Source organism: Hyla sarda, chromosome 8, assembly GCF_029499605.1.
Source record: "Hyla sarda isolate aHylSar1 chromosome 8, aHylSar1.hap1, whole genome shotgun sequence".
NCBI lineage: Eukaryota > Metazoa > Chordata > Amphibia > Anura > Hylidae > Hyla > Hyla sarda.
The window spans coordinates 96,897,941-96,923,449 of record NC_079196.1 but is presented as its reverse complement, the minus strand read 5'-3'; the positions used below and the strand labels follow the sequence as shown (position 1 = coordinate 96,923,449).

The window sequence follows — 25,509 nt, the reverse complement described above, 5'->3', positions numbered from 1 at the left end:
AAGAATTTTCATTAAACACATGTGGGGTGTTAAGGCTCACTATACCCCTTGATACATTCCGTGAGGGGTGTAGTTTCCAAAATGGGGTCACATGTGGGTATTTCTTTTTTTACGTTAATGTCAGAACCGCTGTAAAATCAGCCACCGCTGTGCAAATCACCAATTTAGGCCTCAAATGTACATAGTGCGCTCTCACTCCTAAGCCTTGTTGTGCGCCCACAGAGCATTTTACGCTGACATATGGGGTATTTCCATACATATGGGGTATTTTTTTTTTACACTAACATGCTGGTGTAGCCCCCAACTTTTCCTTTTCATAAGGGGTAAAAGGAGAAAAGCCCCCCAAAATTTGTAGTGCAATTTCTCCTGAGTACGGAAATACCCCATAGTTACATAGTTAGTACGGTCGAAAAAAGACATACGTCCATCAAGTTCAACCAGGGAATTAAGGGGTAGGGGTGTGGCGCGATATTGGGAAGGGATGAGATTTTATATTTCTTCATAAGCATTAATGTTATTTTGTTCCAGGAATGTATCTAATCCTGTTTTAAAGCTGTAAATTGTTCCAGCTGTGACCAGTTCCTGAGGTAGACCGTTCCATAAATTCACAGTCCTCACGGTAAAGAAGGTGTGTCGCCCCTTGAGACTAAACTTTTTCTTCTCCAGACGGAGGGAGTGCCCCCTCGTCCTTTGGGGGGGTTTAACCTGGAACAGTTTTTCTCCATATTTTTTGTATGGGCCATTAATATACTTATATACGTTTATCATATCCCCCCTTAAACGTCTCTTCTCAAGACTAAACAATTGTAACTCCTTTAATCGCTCCTCATAGCTAAGATGTTCCATGCCCCATATTAGTTTAGTCGCGCGTCTCTGCACCCTTTTCAACTCCGCAGTGTCCCTTTTATGGACAGGTGCCCAAAACTGAACAGCATATTCCAGGTGAGGCCGTACCAATGCTTTATAAAGGGGGAGTATTATGTCCCTGTCCCTTGAGTCCATGCCTCTTTTGATACATGACAATATCCTGCCGGCTTTGGAAGCAGCAGCCTGACATTGCATGCTATTCTGTAGTCTGTGATCTACAAGTACACCCAGATCCTTCTCTACCAGTGACTCTGACAGTTTAATCCCCCCTAAGACATACGATGCATGCAGGTTATTAGTACCCAGATGCATAACTTTACATTTATCCACATTGAACCTCATTTGCCAAGTGGATGCCCAGACACTTAGTCTATCCACATCATCTTGTAACTTATGCACATCCTCTATAGACTGTACTGTGCTACAAAGCTTGGTGTCATCTGCAAAGATAGAAACAGAGCTGTTAATACCATCCTCTATATCATTGATAAATAAATTAAACAACAGCGGTCCCAGTACTGAACCTTGGGGTACACCACTAATAACCGGGGACCAATCAGAGTACGAATCATTGACCACCACTCTCTGGGTACGATCCATGAGCCAGTGTTCAATCCAGTTACAAACTAAAATTTCCAAACCCAAAGACCTTAACTTACCTGTCAGACGTCTTTGAGGGACAGTATCAAACGCTTTAGCAAAATCCACAAACACTATATCCACAGCCATTCCTCTGTCAAGGCTTCTACTCACCTCTTCATAAAAGCAAATTAGATTGGTTTGACAACTTCTATCCTTAGTAAACCCATGCTGGTTATCACTTATAATACAATTATCCCCTATGTATTCCTGTATGTAATCCCTTATAAGTCCTTCAAACAATTTACCCACAATGCACGTTAAACTTACCGGTCTATAGTTTCCTGGGGAAGACCTAGAGCCCTTTTTGAAGATTGGCACCACATTCGCCTTGCGCCAGTCCCTTGGCACAATACCAGACACCAGAGAATCTCTAAATATCATGAACAGGGGTACAGATATTACTGAACTTACCTCTCTAAGAACTCTTGGGTGTAGTCCATCTGGCCCTGGAGATTTGCTTACATTTATATCACTTAACTTACCTTGTACCATCTCTACATTAAGCCAGTTCAGTACATTACATGATGTGTTACCAGCACTGACCTGGCCAATGTCAGCTCCTTCTTCCATAGTGTATACAGAACTAAAGAACCCATTCAGTAGCTCCGCCTTCTCTTGATCGCCCGTGACAACCTCCCAATTATCATTATTAAGGGGTCCTACATGCTCTGTCCTAGGTTTTTTTGCATTTATATATCTAAAAAAATATTTAGGATTAGTTTTGCTTTCTTTGGCCACCTGTCTCTCATTTTGAATTTTTGCTGTTTTTATTACATTTTTACAGATTTTATTAAGCTCCTTGTACTGTTTAAATGTTATAGCTGACCCATCAGATTTGTATTTTTTGAAGGCTATTTTTTTGTTGTTTATTGCTCTTTTAACATCATGTGTCAGCCATGTAGGATTTAGTTTTAATCGTTTATATTTGTTCCCCTTTGGTATATATTTAGCTGTATAGTTATTTAGAGTTGATTTAAAGATGTCCCATTTACCTTCTGTATCAGTATTTGACAACACCTCCCCCCAGTCTATGTCCTGTAGTGCAGCCCTCAGCCCAGGGAAATTTGCCTTTTTAAAGTTATATGTTTTTGCCTTCCCCGCCTGTCTTTGTTTTCTACATTTTAAGTCAAAAGTAACTATATTGTGGTCGCTATTACCAAGGTTTTCCCGCACAGTTACATTACCAACCAGCTCTGCGTTGTTGGAAATGATCAGATCCAACAAGGCATCACTTCTTGTTGGGTCCTCCACAAACTGGCCCATAAAATGATCCTGCAATAAATTTAGAAATTGTCGCCCCTTTGTAGTTTTAGCCAACCCCGGACCCCAATCTATATCTGGATAGTTAAAATCTCCCATTATTACCACTGTACCTGCCCGGGCGGCCCTCTCTATTTGTTTATGCAGCCGACCTATCTCTTCAGTGATATTAGGGGGTCTGTAGATTACACCAAATACTATTTTTTCAGTATTTCCCTCCTTTTGTAATTCTACCCACAATGATTCCACATCCTCAGAATCATCACACACTATGGCATCGTTCACACTGACTTTCATACCACTTCTTACATACAGACAGACTCCACCACCTTTTCTGTTCATTCTATCCTTGCGAAACAATGTAAACCCCTGCAGATTGACAGCCCAGTCATGTGAGGAGTCCAGCCATGTCTCAGTGACCCCAACTATATCAATATGTTCCTCCAGTATCAAGGCCTCAAGCTCCCCCATTTTATTTGCTAGGCTTCTGGCATTTGTGAACATACACTTTACATTTCCATCCTTTATGTTATTGGGGTTAATGGGATTCAAGGGTGTAAGTTTTATTTTCCTATGAAGCTTATTCCTATTAACTATTCTAACCCCTCCCTCCGCTCCACCCCCAGATACATTTATAATTCCCACCTCTCTATCTACACTATCTTCCCCCTCTTTGCTGTAGGTTCCCTCCCCCCAAGTCCCTAGTTTAAACACTCCTCCACCCTTCTAGCCATCTTCTCCCCAAGCAAAGCTGCACCCTCCCCATTGAGGTGCAGCCCGTCCCTACGGTAGAGCCGGTAACCGACAGCGAAGTCAGCCCAGTTCTCCATGAACCCAAACCCTTCCTTCCTACACCAGCTTCTGAGCCACTTGTTTACCTCCCTGATCTCCCGCTGCCTCTCTGGTGCGGCTCGTGGTACAGGTAATATTTCAGAAAAGACTACCTTGGAGGTCCTTGCCTTAAGCTTGCGGCCTAAGTCCCTGAAATCATTTTTAAGGACACTCCACCTACCTCTTACTTTGTCATTGGTGCCAATATGTACCATGACTGCTGGGTCCTCTCCAGCCCCGCCCAACAACCTGTCAACCCGATCCGCGATGTGCCGAACTCGTGCGCCAGGCAGACAACACACTGTTCGGCGATCCCGGTCTTTGTGACAGATTGCCCTGTCTGTCCCCCTAATAATTGAGTCCCCCACCACTAGTACCTGTCTGGCCTGCCCTGTACTCCTCCCTCCCTCCTTACTGGAGCAGACACCCCCCTGGCGGTCAGAGGCGGTATCCTGCTGCAGTTCTGCTAGCTCTGTAATGGCATCCCCCTCATCTGCCAAGCGGGCAAACTTGTTGGGGTGTGCCAGTTCAGGACTAGCGGCCCTATGTGGCCCTAAACTGTTTCCTTGAAATACGACAGGGCTCTGAAGTGAGAGTGCCATGCGCATTTGAGGACTAAATTAGGGATTGCATAGGGGTGGACATAGGGGTATTCTACGCCAGTGATTCCCAAACAGGGTGCCTCCAGCTGTTGCTTAACTCCCAGCATGCCTGGACAGTCAGTGGCTGTCCGGAAATGCTGGGAGTCGTTGTTTTGCAACAGCTGGAGTCTCCGTTTTGGAAACACTGCCGTACAATACATTTTTCATTTTTATTGGGGGGGGGGGGGGGCAGTGTAAGGGGGTGTATTTGCAGTGTTTTACCCTTTTATGTGTTAGTGTAGTGTGGTGTAGTGTTTTTAGGTTACATTTGCACTGGTAGAGGTTTACAGTGAGCTTCCCGCTAGAAATTTGCGCAGCGGCGAAAAATTTGCTGCAGCTCATACTTGAAACAGGAAACTTACTGTAAACCTGCCTGTGTGAATGTACCCTGTACATTCACATGGAGGGGGGCAAACCTACTAGCTGTTTCAAAACTACAACTCCTAGCATGCACTGACAGACTGACGTGCATGCTGGGAGTTGTACTTTTGCAACAGCTGGAGGCTCACTGGTTGGAAAACCTTCAGTTAGGTTCTGTTACCTAACTCAGTATTTTCCAACCAGTGTGTCTCTAGCTGTTGCAAAACTACAACTCCCAGCATGTACTGATGCTGGGAGATGTAGTTATGCAACAGCTGGAGGAACGCAACTACAACTCCCAGTATGCCGAGACAGCTGTTTGCTGTTTGGCATGCTGGGATTTTCAGTTTTGCAACATCTGGAGGGCTACAGATAGAGACCACTGCACATCTCCAAACTGTGGCCCTCCAGATGTTGCAAAACTACAAATCCCACCATCCCCAGACAGCAAACAGCTGTGTGGGCATGCTAGGAGTTGTAGTTTTGCAAGATCTAGAGTGCTACAGTATAGAGATCACTGTGCAGTGGTCTCTAAACTGTAGATCTCCAGCTGTTGCAAAATTGCGAATCTCAGCATGCCCAAACAGCTGTCTGGGCATGCTGGGAGTTGTAGTTTTGCAACATCTGGAGGTCTACAGTGCAGAGACCACTGTATAGTAGGATCCAGGGTAGGATCCAGGGAGCCGTCCTCATCTGCCACACGACATGCCGCCCGCGCCGATTACCGCAGCCGATCGCGTCCCGCAGCCTCCACCGATAGGTAAGTGATCTTTGGCGCCCGGTCCCCTTCGATTTCCCCATCCTGCCTCACCTATTGTGGGTGGGCAGAACGGGGAAAACAAAAGTTAACCCCGCCGCCCCCGATCTGCTATTGGTCGTCGCTTTTGATGACCAATAGCAGGGATAAGAGGGGTAGCACCTCTGCCACCCCACTCCTATCCCTTCAGGGGGATCGTAGGTGTCATGGACAACCGCGATCCCCCTTATATTCCGGGTCACCGGGTCACCATAGATCCATATGACCCGGAATAGGCGCAAATCGCAAGTGTGAATTCACTTGCGATTTGCGCCGATCGCCAACATTGGGGGTCTGATGACCCCCCTGGGCATTTGCGCGGGGTTCCTGCTGATCAATATCAGTAGTCACCCTGGTCCATGTACGTCCTGGGTCCTTAAGACCAGGGTGTCAGAACGTACTGGTACGCCCGGGGTCCTGAACAGGTTAATATTAACCAACAAACCTGACTGAGTATCTAATGTGCAGGTAGAAGGACACCTAGGAAATGGTGATCATAATATAATAAGTTATAACTTGTTCTTCAATAAGGGAACCTCTCGAGGGGCCACAAAAACGATAAACCTCAGGAAGGCAAAGTTTGATCAACTCAGAGAAGCCCTTAACAATATAAAATGGGATAATGTCCTCAAATACAAGAATACTGACACTAAATGGGAGACTTTTAAAAATATTTAGAATTTCAACTGTAAGACGTACATACCTTATGGGAATAAATAGGTCAGAAATAGGAGAAAACCAATGTGGATTAATAAAAATGTTAAGAGGGCAATAAATGACAAAAAATAAAGCAGTTAAGCTACTAAAACAGGATGGCAGTGAGGAAGCATTAAAAAGCTATAGAGAAATATGTAGAATATGTAAAAACAGATAAGAGCTGGAAAAGTGGAGACAGAATGACTCATTGCCAAGGAGAGTAAAACTAACTCAAAAATGTTCTTTAATTATATAAAAAGAAAAAAGTTTAAAAAAGAAAATATTGGTCCTTTAACCCTTAAGCCCATTTGGGCCTTAAGGACAATTTTATTTTTACGCTTTTGTTTTTTCCTCCTCGCCTTCAAAAAATCATAACTCTTTTATATTTTCATCCACAGACTAGTATGTGGGCTTGTTTTTTGTTCGACCAGTTGTCCGTTGTAATACCATCACTCACTTTACCATAAAATGTATGGTGCAACCAAAAAAATACTGTTTGTGTGGGGAAATTAAAATGAAAACCGCAATTTAGCAAATTTTGGAAGGTTTCGTTTTCACGCCATACAATTTACAGTAAAAATGTAATGTTTTTTAAATACTTTTTTTCCTTTTATTTTTACACTTTAATAGTCCCCATAGGAGACTATTTATAGAAATAATTTGATTGCTAATACTGTTCAGGGCTATGCATAGGACATAGCACCGATCAGTGTTATCGGCTATCTTCTGCTCTGGTCTGCTCGATCGCAGAGCAGAGCAGAAGACCCATGGAAGGCAGCGGAGGCAGGTGAGGAGACCTCTGTCTGCCGTTCTGGATGATCACAGCATCTGAAGGGTTAATGACGGACATCCGCGCGATCGCGGATGTCCGCCGTTACCAGCGGGTCCCTGGCTGCTATCAGCAGCCGGGACCTGCCGCGCATGACCCGAGCATCGCTCCGATGCTCGCAGTTATGCATAGGATGTAAATGTGCGTCCTGGTGCATTAAGTACCAGCTCACCAGGACGAACATTTACGTCGGCATCGTTAAGGGGTTAAAAAGTGATGAGGAAGAAATTATAGACAGGGATTAGGAAAAAGCTAATATATTAAACACATCCTTCTCCACTGTATTCACAGAGGAAATGGAAATGCCAGGTAAACACCCTCATGTTCTAATGTAGTTTAGTAAAGTAATAGGCAGACCCTTATTTCTAATATTCAAAGACTCTATAGTAACAGGGACTGTTCCCCAGGACTGGCGCATAGCAAATGTGGTGCCAATATTTAAAAAGGGGTCAAAAAGTGACCCCAGGAATTATAGCCTGCTAGTTTAACCTCCGTTGTATGTAAAATGTATGTATGGCTTTCTAAGGGATGCTATTTTGGAATATCTTGATAAAAATAAATGAATGACCCAATATCAGCATGGCTTTATGAGGGATCGGTCCTGTCAAACTAACCTGATCAGCTTTTATGAGGAGGTGAGCTCCAGACTGGACCAGGGGCAAACACTGGATGTCGTATATCTGGATTTTTCCAAAGCATTTGATACTGTGCCACATAAAAGATTGGTACTTAAAATGAGAATGCTTGGGCTAGGGGAGAATGTGTGCAAGTGGGTAAGTAACTGGCTCATTGATAGGAAACAGAGGATGGTTATTCATGGTACTTATTCTCATTGGGTGACTGTTACTAGTGGGGTACCACAGGGGTCAGTCTTGGGTCCTGTCCTATTTAATATATTTATTAATGACCTAGTAGAGGTCACAATAGAGGACAGTGCACAGATGGATCTGAATATCCAGGCTGGAGGTTTGGGCTTGGAAGTGGCAGATGAGGTTCACCATTGATAAATGTAAGGTAATGCACATGAGGAGGAAAAATCCGTGCTGGGATTATGTATTAAATGTGAAAATACTGATGTGGAAAAGGACTTAATTAACAGTAAATTAAGCTGTAGTGACCAGTGTCGGGCAGCTGCTGCCAAGGCAAATAAAATCATGGGGCATCAATAGAGGCATAGATGCCCATGACAAGGAAATAATTCTACCACTGTACAAATCAGTAGTCAGACCACACATGGAATTCTGTGTACAGTACTGGGCACCAGTGTACAAGAAACATATAGTGGAGCTGGAGAGGGTTCAAAGACGGGCAACCAGACTAATAAGGGGAATGGGAGGACTACAGTACCCAGAAAGATGATCAGAATTAGGGTTATTTAGTTTAGAAAAAAGAAGGCTTAGGGGAGACCTAATAACTATGTATAAATATATCAGGGGGCAGTACAGAGATCTCTCCCATGATCTATTTATACCCAGGACTGTATCTATAACAAGGGGGCATCCTCTACGTCTAGAGGAAAGAAGGTTTCTACACCAGCACAGACGGGGGTTCTTTACTGTAAGAGCAGTGAGACTGTCAAACTCTCTCCTGGAGGAGGTGATCATGGTGAACTCAGTAAAAGGGTTCAAAAGGGGTCTGGATGCATTTTTGGAGAGTAATAATATTACTGGTTATGTATACTAGATTTATAGGGACAGAACCATGATCCAAGGATTTATTCTGACTGCCATATTTGGAGTTGGGAAGGAATTTTTACCTCTAGTATGAGGGTTTTTTGCCTTCCTTTTGATCAACTCAGCAGGGACTCATTAGGGATATAGGTTGAACTTGATGGACTCTGGTCTTTTTTCAACCTTATGAACTATATGTGGGTACTGCATTATTATTAAAGGGGTATTCCACTACCTAAAAACGTATTCCCTATCCACATAATCAAGGATAGGTGTCAGACCTCTGCAAATTGTCTATGGGAGTGCCGATATGGCTTTAGGGGCTGAAATACCCCTTTAAATATTGATTTTGAAACCCTGAAAAAAAAAATGTTCATATTCTGTATGGGAAACATGCAGAGCATTCACACTCACAACAAGAGATGGCCTGAAGGACAATTTGCATTCTACAGTGTTATAGAGTCATATATCATTCCACACATAATGACAGCGAATAGCACTACAAAGGTCTGAGCTAAATGTCATTTCAGCTTTTCATAAATACACAAAACCAGTAAAACGTGTTGCATTATTGATTTATGCAAAATCAAAGGTCTGGTGAATTACCTTGTTTAAAATAATTGCTATAAGAGGATTTCTACTAAAGTATTAAACCATATACTGTATAGAATGAAACCTTTCCAAAACACCACCTCTTTGAAAAGACCACCCTTTATCCTTTCTATAAAGGGTGTATTGTTCCACCATTTATGAGGGGCGTTCATTAAAGATTTCCCCTGACCCACTTTCTGTGGACTGAGAGCAAAGTAACTTGGCACAGTTATTAGTCCTTTTCTACATAGGTGCCACCTAGTGACATACATGTGTCCCATCTCTTTAAGCAACTGTAAACACCTTGCTGGTAGAAGTCGACAGGTTGCTCCAAAAGCCACGTTGTGACTTCGGAAATCAGAGTCTCAGCATCTGGAAAATGCTTTCCATTCAAAAATAACTTCCTTGTTGGAAAGAGGTGAAAGTCCGATGGTGCGAGGTTTGGATAAGGGGGATGCAGTAGAATGCTTTCATTTGGGAAACATGTGAGTTGTGAACTGATGCATTGTCTTGCAGAAGGCATATACATTTGGTAAGCATGTCACATCTCTTGGTTTTGATAGCTTCACACAATTTCCACAGCAGTGAAGCATAGTATGCCTCAGTGACCCTGGGAAAGCCATCAATACTACTCCGTGCTGGTCCCAAAATACTGTGAGCATGACCTTGCCTGCCGAGAGTTGGGCACATGCCTTCTTTGGAGGCGATGACTCATGATAATTCCATTGCATCGACTGGACTTTAGTCTCAGGATCATAGTGATGGACCCAGCTGTGCGATCAGTCTGTTGAAAAAGTCCTCCTGATTTCCATGGCACATCGTCAATAAAGCCTAAGAGCATTCGACTCGTTCCTGCTTCTGGAAAGGTGGGAGCAGCCGGGTATTCCAGCGAGCGGATACCTTATGCATGTGAATATGACCTTGACCTTTTGGGCTCGGTAGCGAATGGTTACGCGGCTATTTTCTAAAATGGCGACCTCCACTTGCTGGATGGTGTGTTTATCAATAGCAGAGTGTGGTCGCCCTGGAATTGGAGCTGTTTGCACCGAAGTCTGACCACATTTGAATTAACGATGCCAGTTCTTGGCTACATCATATGATGGGGAATCATCACCATAATCCTCTTTCATCTCATCGATGTCTCCTTTGGTGTGCGGCCTTTCAAGTAAAGGAACTTGATGACTGCTCTGTGTTCCACTGGGTCCATTATCAAACCGCACATTACTTGTAAAATGCACCTGTAAAATCAAGAACGTTATTGTTGTAGGAATCCAGACTTGTAATAATTCACTAAGTACTTTATGGTCTGCAGATTGCAGGTGCATGTAAAAATCAAGCAGAGTTCCTACAGCTACATTTACTGATAATAGAATATTGTAGAACGGCATGCTACTTAAAGGAGTTCTCTGTTATATTTGGTTTTTAAATTTTTTTTAATTCACTTACTGTCTCTGTCTAGATAATGGATGACCAAAGACGGAGGACTCTGGTTCTGCAAGGTGATAAGAGCACATGGATCACTCCATCATGTCTGACTGAACTCCTCCAATTGAAATCTCGCTATCCACTGGCTCCTTTGGTAGTGGGGAACACATTTATTGGTATGCGAACTTAGTAAATATAAGTAAATAAGTATATTACTAAATCAGCTCCTCATTGATAAGCTGACTGCTGTGGTTCTGGCTCCTGTACCCCTTAAACCAGTTGTGGCAGTTACAGTAGTCTTACATAACAGCCTTTTTGCAGATGTTCTCCTTCTTTTCGAGGGGAAGGGGGGGGGGGAAGGGCTCACTAGTATCTTTATTATCATGACTGGATAATGCTTTTCACTGATTTACTAATCCGCACAAAATAAATTGTTTGTATTTTAGTAAAAGTATGGTTTGGATAAAAATTGGAAAACATAAGAAGCTGATTCAGAAACTATAGGGAAACTGCATTAGAACTGTATTGCAACAACTAAGACTTAAATGACAAATTCATGAATTCTATGTCTTTGTTTTCTTATGTATCATAATTTTCTTATAGGTCCCCCGGTCAATCTAATTGGATCATTTTATCCCGTGATCATTTCCCCCGCGAGGGTCCCAGAACTGAGCATTGTGAGTTTAGCAGAGAAAGGTAAATGAATAGGTTTGGTATAATAAAAACAATTGTGTAGTTCTTTATTCTTGGATTTTTTTCAGTGACTCTGATCTTCCATTCAAGCGCAATGTGCCCTGTCCTTGGATCTTTCATTTACCAAAGTATAGGATTGTACTAAATAAATCTATATATTGTGATGCTGTATGTTGTCTTTACAATAGACAGAAGGCTCTCTATTCCACAGTCATCTTACAATTACATAATAAATGACACCTTGGTGAAGTCCTAAATTTATTATGTTTGACAGCTTTGCTTCTTGAAATTTTTCTTATTAAACAGTTTTCCCCACAAGTTTAGCCTCAGGCTTGGTAAGAACCTCAGCAGCATTTTTGCATAGGGTTTTTAGTGCTGAGATTTGTAGATAATGTTAAACAGAAAGATGTAGGAGATAAATAGCAAATATCAATCGAAAATGTTCACTGGATAACATCTGCCCTTCTGTTGCACTAAACAAACTAACCTTGTGCCCTTTAATCACATGACACATGATTTACAATGAGTTCCACGATGATCATGTGGTAACCACTTCGTGTTGCAGTGAGTGGTGGGGTCGGATGGTATTAACCCCTGGTGCAAGATGTTGTTAACCCCTAGTGTTCGTGATGCCAGTATGTGGTTGTTTGGTGTAGGACACCGCCGACAACAAGCCCAAAAATGGCATGTGATGAATGAGAGTCCAAAGCAGAGATTTGATGCAACTTGAACTTTGAGAAGACAGAATAACAGTCTTTACAAACAGCCAACTTCCACAGAGGTGACCGGGACACAGGGAACCTCTCAGGCTTGCTTGGACTTATTATAATGCTGATGGAGGCCACTATACAACTGTTATCACTTTGTAGGGACAGTAGGGATTTGAATTGTACTCACAGATTTGATGTGGCTGCAGGTTTATAGGCTTTGGCCTAGATATGCTGGACTTGACTTGTACAGGACTTGTGCTTGCTTTTGGGTCCAGGAGATAAGAGAGTGAATGTGGAGACTACAGCCCCTTATATATCAGGGGGGCTGGACTAAAGCCCATTGGTTGCTTGTTTCCTGTGGTTACCTGTGGCCATGGAACTCTGGGTATATCATGTGATTACACAGCACATGACATATCACATGACCTTAGGAAGGTCCTATACAGGGTAAATATCCTAACAACCTTTATATACAGTTTACATTCACTGTACAATACTTACATTACAGGTACATACTTATTATACAATAGAATACCATATGATTTAGGGGGGACCCCTTCAGGAGAGCCCTCTGGTCCTGAGGGACTCTACCTGAGGGGAATTAAGGACTGTACAGAACCATGTTCTGTACCGGGACACCATAATCAAATTGCAGCAGGTGGTGAAAATATGAGGGGCAGGCATTATACATGCCAATGGGCAGGGGGATTATGAACTTAAAATAGCCCTGGAAACAAAATCTATGGAGCACCCTACAAGTGGTCTAATGTTGTAAATGGCTCCAAGTTGGCAACAGGTGGGGCTAACACCTACTCATCTCTTCTTGCCACTGTCACACACTGCAGGCTTCCAGGCTTTGCTTTCCCCTGTCTGGACTCTTTCTTTCTTTTCCTCTCATTTGTTGAGCTGAGCTGCCAACATAAATGTCAATGGTAGAACATCACTAGTCGACCATAGTACTCACTATGGTATGGTCAGGTACAGTTGACAGTATCTGACATGAAATTGTATTCTGACCGGCCTACCAGGATATCTCCTGGTAGAGCCAATGACCAATCTGCCCCTTAAATCTTGGCTAACTGTAGACTAATTCCTTCACATAGTGGGACAGTACACCGTGTTACACCCCCATGTGTTTGGTTTGTTGTCCTCTATGGTATATTGTTATTATTGGTCCTTTACATGAGTATAACTTGACTCATACAAGCCCCAGGGAATAAAGATATGTTTGTTTCCCCACTCCCACAAATAAAAAAATATACACATAAATATGATCTATATATATTTCAAAGTTAACAGAACAGACCATTAAGATGTAAGCTGGTGGAACTGATACACAGAGAGACTGCAAGAGCCATTGCTGGGTCAGTGTGGAGTGTGAATGCACCTGCCTAGAGTATAGATTTAATTGCACAGTAAGAGGTTGTCTGGCCTGAGGCCTAGTCAGAGGCATGTAAATACAAGTTCAAGAGAGTGAGTAAGCTGTTGGCCTGAGGCCTAGTAAGAGACCTGTTCATCCAGGTCCAGTGTAGGTAGTGGACTTGGCAGCATCATGAGACACAGATACCCAGATGGCCTCGTTAGATAAGTTAACTAATAGTGTAATAAAAAGGGAGCATGTCTGTGTGGTGTCCCGGTACCGTATTGCATACCGTACCTTGGTTAGGGGTCCCCTAATTCAGAGTTCCTAGTAACTGTGGGGTTCCGCTTCTTTAGTCATCCCCTAGTCACCCCTAATATAGTTAATATATCGCTAAATTAAATGTAAAAACCTTGCATAGCGTCGCAGGGCCTGCGGGTCATGTGACTGTGGTTTAGTCCCTATGGTAGGTAAAAGGACCTTTGGAGGTTCATGGGTCAGGTGATTACCCACAATGCCTTATAAAGCTGATTGACAGATGGTGTGGACCAATCCTAAAACGGCCAGCCCCTGCCCATATAAAGGAGCTGCAGCCAATAGACACTCTCTTGGGTTCCGGATCATTGGAGAGTCAAGATCTGCGCAACTTACAATGACAAATACTAGGCTACAGCCTGCCAGCCTCGGCCTGAAAGGAAACGGTGAGCTCTTATAATCTTCCCCGCTACTTCTAGTAAGGAACCTGGACCTAAACATAACCCTAAATCCAGCGGATCTGCGCATACTAAATCCTACTAATCTAAAGAACTTACTAAAATCCCAACCATACGTCAATCTCAGCTAAGCTGTATATAGACTCCTATTCCTACTCCTGTTTCTGTATTCGCATGTTACAGAAAATCTTCAGTAAAGTTTACGCAAGTTTTCAGCAAAGCTCTGGTTGTGGACAGTACTTTATTCTGCATCTACCTATCGCTCTTGGGAAGGGCCAAGCCATACAGCATTTAACCCTCACCCTGGCGTCACGACTGACAAGAGTTAATTATAACTGTGATATACCTCACAACACCCCAACTGCCATACACCCCCCCAAGGCACCCCATCTGTATGTCACTGGCCACAAAATAGTTAATTTTGGACTAAAAGCAAATAAGGGTCACACATGTTGCATTTTTATTAATTTTAGCAAATAAAACAAAACAGAGCAACAGGCACATTAACAAGCCCAATTTAACCCCTTCCCGACCTATGACATACCTGTACGTCATGGGTGGCAAGGTGTTCCCGACCCATGACATACAGGTACGTCATGAACATTACTGCCGCTACTCGCGGCACCCCGCAGCGCCCGGAAAGATGGTGGCTATCACTGATAGCCAGCCATCTTACCGTGCGACCACGGGGGGTTTCATCCCCCACCCCCCCAGCGATCGCTGCTATCAGCTGGTCAAATCTGACTAGCTGATAGCAGCGTTTCGCTATCAGAATACTTAGCAGCGCGGTGTGTGAGTCCCGATCACGGGGATCGGGACACACACCGCTCTGCTAAGTGTCCCTGACCCGTCCCCCGGCGTCACTTACCCGTCCGAGCGGTGTCCCGAGCGGTCCCGGCGTCCTCCATGCGGTCCTGGCTGCGCTGCGTCCCGGAGGTGAGTTTCCGGCAGAAGTGCGGCATCTTCATTGGCAGCAGTGAGATCGCCGTAAAGCGATCTCACTGCTGCCTCTGAGAGTTTCAAAACTGCAACTCCCAGAATGCCCAGACAGCCTTTGGCTTTCTGGGCATGCTGGGAGTTGTAGTTTTGCAACAACTGGAGGTCTTCAGTTTGGAGACCACTGTATAATGGTCTCCAATCTGTGCTCTTCCAGATGTTGCAAAACTACAAATCTCAGCATGCTCAGTCTGTCCAGGCATGCTGGGAGTTGTAGTTCTCTAACATCTGGAAGAGCACAGATTGGAGACCATTATACAGTGGTCTCCAAACTGTGGACCTCCAGATGTTGCAAAACTACAACTCCCAGCATGCCCAGACTGCCCAAGCATGCTGGAAGTTGTAGTTCGGCAACATCTGATCCTTCAGATATTGCCGAACTACAACTTCCAGCATGCCTGGGCAGTCTGGGCATGCTGGGATTTGTAGTTTTGCAACAACTGGAGGCACACTAGTTGGGAAACATTGTCCGTTTCCTACCTCAGTGCCTCCAGCTGTTGCAATTGTTGCAAAACTATAACTCCCAGCATGCACTGACAGACCATGCATGCTGGGAGTTGTAGTTTTGCAACAGCTGGAGGCACACTGGTTTGGAAACACTAAGGCTGGGTCCACACTACGTTTTGTCCCATACGGGAGCGCATACGGCAGGAGGGAGCTAAAACCTCGCGCTCCCGTATGTGACCATATGCGCTCCCGTATGCCATTCACTTCAATGAGCCGACCGGAGTGAAACGTTCGGTCCGGTCGGCTCATTTTTGCGCCGTATGCGCTTTTACAACCGGACCTAAAACTGTGGTCAACCACGGTTTTAGGTCCGGTTGTAAAAGCGCATACGGCGCAAAAATGAGCCGACCGGACCGAACGTTTCACTCCGGTCGGCTCATTGAAGTGAATGGCATACGGGAGCGCATACGGTCACATACGGGAGCGCGGGGTTTTAGCTCCCTCCTGCCGTATGCGCTCCCGTATGGGACAAAACGTAGTGTGGACCCAGCCTTAGTTTGGTTGCAAAACACTTGAAAGTTTATTACTTAACTTAGTGTTTCCAAACCAGCGTTCCTCCAGCTGTTGCAAAACTACAACTCCCAGCATGCACGGACAGCCAAAGGGCATGCTCGGAGTTTGCAACAGCTGGATGTTTGCCCCCCCCCCCCCAATGTGAATGTACAGGGTACACTCACATGGGCGGAGGTTTACAGTGAGTGCTGCAAGTTTGAGATGGCGCAAATTTTGCGCTGCAGCTCAAACTTCCAGCGGCAAACTTGCTGTGAACCTCTGCCCATGTGACTGTACCCTAAAAACACTACACTACACTAACACTAACCTAAAATAAAAAGTAAAAAACACTACATATACACATACCCCTACACAGCCCCCCTCCCCCCAAAAATTGAAAAACGTCTGGTACGCTACTGTTTCCAAAACGGAGCCTCCAGCTGTTGCAAAATAATAACTCCCAGTATTGCCGGACAGCCATTGACTGTCCAGGCATGCTGGGAGTTTTGCAACAGCTGGAGGCACCCTGTTTGGGAATCATTGGCATAGAATACCTCTATGCAAATCCCTAATTCAGGCCTCAAATGCGCATGGCGCTCTCTCACTTTGGAGCCCTGTCGTATTTCAGGGCAACAGTTTTGGGACACATATGGGGTATCGCCGTACTCGAGAGAAATTGCCTTACAAATTTTGGGGGGCTTTTTCTTCTTTAACCCCTTATGAAAAGGTGAATTTGGGGTCTACACCAGCATGTTAGTGTGAAAAAATTTATTTTTTACACTGACATGCTGGTGTTGCCCTATACTTTTCATTTTCACAAGAGGTAAAAGGGAAAAAAGACCCCCAAAATTTGTAACACAATTTCTCCTGACTACGGAGATACCCCATATGTGGGCACAAAGTGCTCTGGGGGCGCACAACAAGGCCCAGAAGGGAGAGTGCGCCATGTACATTTGAGGCGATTTGCACAGGGGTGGCTGATTGTTACAGCAGTTCTGACAAACGCAAAACAATAATTATCCATATGTGACCCCATTTTGGAAACTACACCCCTCATGGAATTTAATAAGGGGTGCAGTGAGCATTTACACCCCACTGGTGTATGACAGATTTTTGGAACAGTGGTCTGTGAAAATGAAAAATAAAATTTTTGATTTGCACAGTCCACTGTTTCAAATATCTGTCAAACGCCAGTGGGGTGTAAATGCTCACTGCACCCCTTATTAAATTCCATGAGGAGTATAGTTTCCAAAATGGGGTCACATGTGGGGGATCCACTGTTCTGGCACCATAGGGGCTTCCTAAATGGGACATGCCCCCCAAAAACCCTTTCAGAAAAACTCACTCTCCAAAATCCCATTGTCGCTCCTTCCCTTCTGAGCCCTCTACTGCGCCCGCCGAACACTTTACATACGCATATGAGGTATTTCCTTACTCGAGAGAAATTGGGTTACAAATTTTAGGGTGATTTCTCTCCTTTTACCACTTGTAAAAATTCAAAAATTGGGTCTACAAGAAAATGCGAGTGTAAAAAATGAAGATTTAGAATTTTCTCCTTCACTTTGCTGCTATTCCTGTGAAACACCTAAAGGGTTAAAACACTTACTGAATGTCATTTTGAATACTTTGGGGGGTGCAGTTTTTATAATGGGGTCATTTATGGGGTATTTCTAATATGAAGACCCTTAAAATCCACTTCCAACCTGAACTGGGCCCTGAAAAATTAAGATTTTGAAAATCTTGAGAAAAATTGGAAAATTGCTGCGGAACTTTGAAGCCCTCTGGTGTCTTCCAAAAGTAAAAACTTGTCAATTTTTTTATGCAAACACAAAGTAGACATATTGTATATGTGAATCAATATGTAATTTATTTGGAATATCCATTTTCCTTTCAAGCAGAGACTTTCAAAGTTAGAAAAATGCTAAATTTTCAAAATTTTAATGAAATTTTTAGATTTTTTACCAAGAAAAGATACAAATATCAGTGAAATTTTACCAATAACATAAAGTAGAATATGTCACGAAAAAACAGTCTCGGAATCAGAATGATAAGTAAAATCATTCCAAAGTTATTAATGTTTAAAGTGACAGTGGTCAGATTTTCAAAAAATGCCCAGGTCATGAAGGTGAAAATGGGCTGGGTCATGAAGGGGTTAATATCATATAACAAAGAACTCTAATACAGTATTACAGTGGATCATAAAATAGAAGAAGGAATACGAATATACATTGTGGTAAATAAACTCTAGATAGAGCTTTATGGTAGTCAGAGTCCATCATATGTCTTGAACCTCAAATTTGCAGTATGACGTGATAATAGAGATGTCGCAAATGAAGTCAGTTGGAACAAATAACATTCTTTTTTATTGCAGAACAAAATAAACATTGTAAAGCAACAGACATCAAATAAAGAAAAAGAAGGCTAACTATTTGCCACTATATAGGTGGCAGTTTTATAATATAGAGAGGTATTCTACTGTGGTTTGGTGGGAAGAATTTAACATGCTGAATTTTTATGCATAATTTGCTGTGTATTTTCTGCAACTGATTTTCCTACCCATTGACTTCAATGGGTAGGAAAATATGTGGCAGCAAATACACAGCAAAATATGCCATGTGTGACCCTCCCGTTGAATTATTTTTTTTCAAATTAACTGGTGCCAGAAAGTTAAACAGATTTGTAAATTACTTCTATTAAAAAATCTTAATACTTCCAGTACTTATCGGCTACTGTATGCTACAGAGAAGTTGTGTAGTTCTTTTCAGTCTGACCACAGTGCTCTCTGCTGACACTTCTGTCCATGTCAGGAACTGTCTGAAGCAGGAGATGTTCGCTATAGGGATTGGCTCCTACTCTACTCTGGACAGTTCCTGACATGGACAGATGGCAGGTGGCAGCAGAGAGCTCTGTGGTCAGACAGAAAAGACAGGTCCGACAGGAGCGTCTCTCCTACTACAGCTCCCATCATGGACAGTGTCTGTTCCATGATGGGAGCTGTAGTAGGAGAGACGGCTCCTGCTGGGGAATGCGAGCGACATTGTGCTGTGATCCCCTGCCAGCCATCTCTATAAAAATATAGAATCCCCAGGATAGAATTTAAAAAACCCTGCCAGGAGCCCTGAATAACCACTTGGTGATATTTGAATTTCAAATTATGAAGATGAAATGTACATCGCTGGGGAGTGGTGCGGCTGGCATAACTGAGACCTGATGCGATCAATCCCTCAGCCCCTGTACTACTACCCCCAACATGGAAAATACTCTGTCCCATGATGGGAGTAACAGTGCTGCAGTAGTCTCTCCAGCCACCCGCAGACTCTCGCAGCCAGGGAACTACTACTCCCATTATGGAAACAAGTCTGGTCCATGATGGGAGTAGCATTACCCCCAGCTGCAGGGGTCTGTGGGAAAAAAATAGATTTTAGTAAACTAAGCAATGATAGTTTGTGTGGATTCTGCATGCATACCGAGCAAATTCCGCACAAATTCGACAGAAAAATCAGCCCCATTGACCTCAATAGGATTCCGCAGCTGAAGTCCAGACTTCAGACAAGACTTATATTTTTCCAGACTGCCAATAACCGAATTTTAGCAGTGGAATTCTACATTCAGAAATTCTGTGTGAATGACAGTTAATGGGAAGTTAATGGGAAGTAAATTAAAGTTAATGGGAAGTAAATTCACATGGAATTCCGCACGAAATTTCGGTCGTGTGAAAGCAGCCTAAGGCTATGTTCACACGCCAGAATGTGTGCATGGAATTCTGCATGAAAATTTGCCATGCATTTACTGCCGATACACTTCAATGGGATTCCGCTGTCCCATTCACACAGGAGAATGTCTGCTGCAGGAATTCCATTGAAATGAATTGGCTATAAATTCATACAGAATTTTCAAAAAAGGTATTATAAGATTCTGCAACATTGTATGATTCTGCAACATTATATATATATATATATATATATATATATATCTTTATCTTTGACTGACACAACTTGAAGAAGCAAAAGTTCTTGTAGCACTTAAAGGGGTACTCCAGTGGAAAACTTTTTTTTTTAATCAACTGGTGCCAGTAAGTTAGACAGATTTGTAAATTACTTCTATTAAAAAAATCTTAATCCTTCCAGTACTTATTAGCTGCTGAATACTACAGAGGAAATTATTTTCTTTTTGGAACATAGAGCTCTCTGCTGACATCATGACCACAGTGCTCTCTGCTGACATCTCTGTCCATTTTAGGAACTGTCCAGAGCAGCATATGTTTGCTATGGGGATTTTCTCCTACTCTGGACAGTTCTTAAAATGGACAGAGATGTCAGCAGAAAGCACTGTGGTCATGATGTCAGCAGTGAACACTGTGTTCCAAAATGAAAACAATTTGCTCTGTAGTATTCAGCAGCTAATAAGTATTAGAAGGATTAAGATTTTTTAATGGAAGTAATTTACAAATCTGTTTAACTTTCTGGCACCAGTTGATTAAAAAAAAAAAAAAAAATAACGTTTTCCACCAGAGTACCCCTTTAAGGCAATAGGTGGTCACATGAATAACAGGTTATATAATCATTTAAAAAAAACTTTCTAATATTATTCAGTGTAGCCCCAACCTTACATGTCTTGTTTGTAATTTCTTAGATTGTTATACACAATTTTGCTATACCTTTTTTTTTTAAATAAAAATTAAAGGGAAAACATCTGCATCCATCAGGTATAACCATCGGAGCAGCATGCAGTCTGGCAATGGTTCGATCTATTTTGTCGGAGGCTGTATCTCAATTACCAGAGGAGAAGAACAAGATCTTCCGGGTCATTCTCCAGCAGCTGTCAGGAAAGCAGATAAGATATGAAGCGGTAAGATGTTTGTTTGGAATAATATAATGGCGCTCCATTGTAGAGACATATCACATTATTTACATATGACACATGAGATCTCTTTCCATCCTGAAGCAACTCGGGTCATTCATGTCAGATGTCTCTAGCATGGAGCTTCTTTTTAAATACTTAAAAAAAATACTTGTTGCCCACACTTAGTTTTTGGTTACTAAACCTAGACTGACTGCTCATCCTACTTCAATACACCATTTAAATAACCATAACTGGAAAAAGTAACATTATTATTATTGATACAATGGATCCAGTGTTCAAGGTTCATGCTGTATTTAGTGGTGATTAAATGCAATAAGCTACTGTTTTTATAAATGTCTTTAGTAATGTTTGTTCATCTTTATTAGTGTATTTCAGCATTGCATAAGTTGTTTAGTCATTTAGTATCATCACACTGGTAGGTTTTTAGGAGACATGCATGTTGTAAGATGAGACAAAGCACAGTCTTAAAGTTCACTCGGTATCCTCCTGAGCAAACTATTATTAGTACTGCCACAATGTTACCACAATTTTGTGAAATTGCTGTAAAACGATAAAAATTTTACTGCAATTTGCCTTATGGTAGCATTGCAACATTTTGACTGATTTCAGAAAATAGAGGTGAAATTGTAGCGGTACCATGAATACAGCCTAAAACAGTTCTTTAGAGCAGAGCTTCTAAAACTTTTTTCTTCTGAAGCCTCACCCAAAGACCATATTGATGCCTGGGCCTTACCATCTTTGGTGGAAATCTTGATCAGTGTACCCTTCATTTGTGACCTAAACTATGATTCGTTTAAATATGTAATAAATACACGGAAAGGACTGTGCAGCTTAAAGTCACTTTTGCAAACTTCCTTCCCAGCTGAGCCTCCCCTACAACAAGGGGGAGCCTTACTAGTGAGAACCATGTCACATTTTTTGAGAAGAACTGGATTAGAATAATGCTTTTCAAACAATGAGGCATGATATGCCACCAAAACAGGGCAGATTCATGTTCCGAAATTACAAGTGACCTATCACAGTTTTCTTGATCCAGGAAGACATTCTCCACAGGAAAATTACCAAACAATTTTAGTCATTAGAGCTTTGCAATTATAGACCTGGGGTGTCCATCTGACATCCAACAGTGAGATATTATCCTTATTATTGCTTATTCACTAGGCAACACTTTGCGAGAATATTATCTATTCAAATGTAAGCATATAGTGCAAATGGTCGGGGGGGGGGGAATAATATACAATATGGGGTTCAAATCATTTAAAGGGGTGCACCGGGGAAGTTAAGAAAAATAAGAAGCCCCAAAGACACCACAATACCTGTTCTGTGTCCCCTTAGTTATCCCTGTGATTTTGCCAGCTCCTACGAGCCCCGTTGTCTCCTAAATTTTATTTTTCTTTGCTTGCTGCCCAGACTACAACTCCTAGCAGTCAGTGCAGCTCTGTGTAATGGTTGCCAGCCAATTGCTTTTATTATCTGTGTGCATGCTGTGTTTTTGTACAGTGTGTGCTGCTGACTGTTTATAAGTCTTTTCTTTTAAACTATACTTCCCCCTAGCAATAAATCATGCTATGCTCTGAATGGCAGCAGTCAGTGATAAGATCTACAGCAGGAAAAGAGCAGCTTGTGTGCTGAGTTGTGACTGAAAATCTTCACTGGGCTTCTCCTACTGGCAGGCTCCTCACACAGGGAGGGGATGTGTGGCTGTGAAGCCAGAAATCACATGGTGTTTGTCTTGGGGGAGGGTGGGGGCTACTCTCAGCGAGAGGTTTACACAATGACAAGCAGGATCTGAATATAAAGGCTTTCTCTCACTCCCTGCATGTAAAAGACAGATGAAAGAGGGAAACTGCTCTATATAGCTAATTAATTATATTTAGACAAATTCATAAATTAGTGAGAGGGAAAGGATGGGCTATGGGTTTAGTTCCCCGGAGTACCCCTTTAATGCCTCCTCCCAGAACCAATGTAGCTTTGGGCAAGGCCACAATAAATACTGTAGATTGCCTGCTTTGGATATATTGTATAATTTATCTAAGCCAATAGGTCCACATAACTAATATACTATTTAAGACATTTATTAGATATAACTAATGTACTATAAATATTTAATTTGCAACAAACTATAATTCTAAGAGTGTGTATATATATATATATATATATATATATATATATATATATATATATATATATATATATTGTACAGTTACAAACTATGCATGCTTAGTACATTTTTCTTGTCATAGTCCCTTGGGGGAAGCATTCTAAGTGGAAGCTCTTCCTGGGAACTGAACCCTATCCTGGTTGTTGGAAACTGCACCTTAAATCTTGCATCAAAAGGTAAGTTTACAAGAAAGGCAAACAATACATTTTGTATATAAGGTCTACATAAGGTTCTGATTTACCTTGCTCTAATTTGTTGCTCTAAATCGTGATGTTAGCATTTTATATGTTACTATACATTCTCCTATACATAAATCTGGAACAGGACTTTGGGTCTCAAATAACAAAGGAAATTTTCTGTGGTTCTGGTGTATAAAGTAAATCAGTGTCATTTTGGCCTCTATCCCCTTAGTGATTATGTCAATTTGGGCCTTACTGCTCAAACCATTTTTTTCATCATCATAGCTGTAACTTTTGAATTATTTTATAAAATCTTATTTCTTAAGAGTAAATCTTTATAAAATGTTATTATAATATTTTTATTAAAGGGAAACTGACAGTGGGATCACCTACACCTGAATATACTGGCAGATAGTGTGGATGACCCTGTTGCTGATGCCTTTTACCAGTTGAAAATCGGTGCAGCCGTTCAGGATATATTCATTTTGTTGCTAATATGATCAATTCTTCTAAACTGCGATTGAGGTGGCTGCTGCTGTATGTGCAAAGGTTTCTCCCACACACTCCAGGGATAACCCTGCCCCCTTTATTTGATAACTCTGCTCCTTAACAGACTTGCTAAGGAAAAGTGATGAACATTTATGAAGGGGCAGTATTATTGGCTCGAGTGGGCAGGAGAAAGATTTGCACATACAGCAGCAGCCGCCACTAGTGCAGTTTAGAAGTAAAAATAATATTAGTAACAAGATGAGTCCTGAACAGCTGCAGCGATTTTCACCCGGTAAAATGCATTTGAATCAGCATCTACCTGTATTTTGAGCTACCTGTCAGTTTCCCTTTAAAAGAGAAAAAATTAATATTGCCTCGTTTCAAGACCCATAGATTTTTCTTTTTCTTGATGGAGCTGGTTGGGGGCTTGTTTTTTGTGGAAAAACTTGTCATTTTCATTTGTATCATTTTCAGGTACATACAGCTTCTTATCACTTTTTTGTATAATTTTTTGGGGAGGCAGATTGCCAAAATACTGCCATTTTCCTATTATTTTATGATTTATATTAAGATGTATTTTATTTGGTGAATGTATGCATTTTTATTTGGGGGGCACTGTAGTGCAGTGTACTATGCATTATGCGGATAGGCAATCTATACAGCCATGACTTTGGCACAGCTGTATACAGGCTTATCCATGGCAGGCCTTCATAAGACCGCATCTGTCATGGAGACCGGTCTTCACCCAGCGATCTTGCAGATCAGGTAGAAGATCCCTTCAGTTCTGTTACATGCCACAATCATGTCTTGATAACAGCATGTAATGGCTGCCCCTCTTATAAAGGGGGGCTGAGCCAAAGCCCATAGGTCAAGCTGCAGGTCACCTGGTTAGCTGGTGCTCTCTGGGTAACAAACACATCATGTGAACACATTATCATGCGACTAACTTAAAGGTCCTTAATACATAACACACATAACACCATACACTATATATATATATATATATATATATATATATTACTTTGGGGGAGACACTGCAGGAGAGCCCCTAGGACACAGAGGGACTCAACCCGACAAGGCCCAAGTACTGTAGGGGACCATATCCCGTACTGGAACATGACAAACCCCCCTACTTAACAGAAGTCGCACTCGACAACAGTCCTGTCGGGCTTGGAGTCACAAAGCGGCCTTGGGGCCGAATGCAGTCCTGGGGCATTGTAACCCAACACCCATTTCCAGGCTGTGGTTTAGAGAAAACTAATAATGCAATATAGTCTCTGTATAAATGTCCATATATGGTAGAATAATAATAATATACCTAGGACTATGGTATAACACGACTTATGGACTATGACTATCTATACTATGACAGTTTACTATGCATATAATGACATTTGACTATGCATAACAATATTTTATACAAGACTAGACATGACACTGGCGAATTGGGTTGCCGGAGGCTCTCTGCCCAATGCCTTGGCTACTGGGGTCCCTTGGCATTACACACTTCTCCCTCGTACACTAGTTATTTTTATGCTAGACATTTTCTTATGCTAGACTTTTTGTATAAAATTCTGTTACCTTTGACTTTTATTATGTGCTTTTGTAAGTAACAGGAATACCTTGGTGAAGGTACGGGGAGCACAGGCAGGTTTTCTTTGTGACATAGCTTGATTCTGTTACGATGGATGACTTGCAGCTCGTACCCTGACTTCTGGATTGCATACACATCTGAGTC

General features: G+C 42.2%; 1 protein-coding gene across 6 annotated transcripts in view; it reads left to right on the top strand.

The window, feature by feature from the left end:
- The window catches only part of LOC130285072 (aldehyde oxidase 2-like), a 133,972-nt gene that overhangs the window by 41,233 nt on the left and 67,230 nt on the right, over positions 1-25,509 (top strand). For 3 of the 6 annotated variants that reach the window (XM_056536230.1, XM_056536229.1, XM_056536228.1), the window contains exons 2-5: positions 10,643-10,784; positions 11,212-11,304; positions 20,785-20,927; positions 23,186-23,279. In XM_056536230.1, coding sequence (XP_056392205.1) covers positions 10,646-10,784; positions 11,212-11,304; positions 20,785-20,927; positions 23,186-23,279 — 469 coding nt within the window. In that variant the 5' untranslated portion in view covers positions 10,643-10,645. Of the gene's footprint in view, positions 1-10,642; positions 10,785-11,211; positions 11,305-12,445; positions 12,459-18,450; positions 18,547-20,784; positions 20,928-23,185; positions 23,280-25,509 lie in introns of those variants that run through there. The other 3 variants (XM_056536231.1, XM_056536234.1, XM_056536233.1) reach the window with 3 other exon arrangements.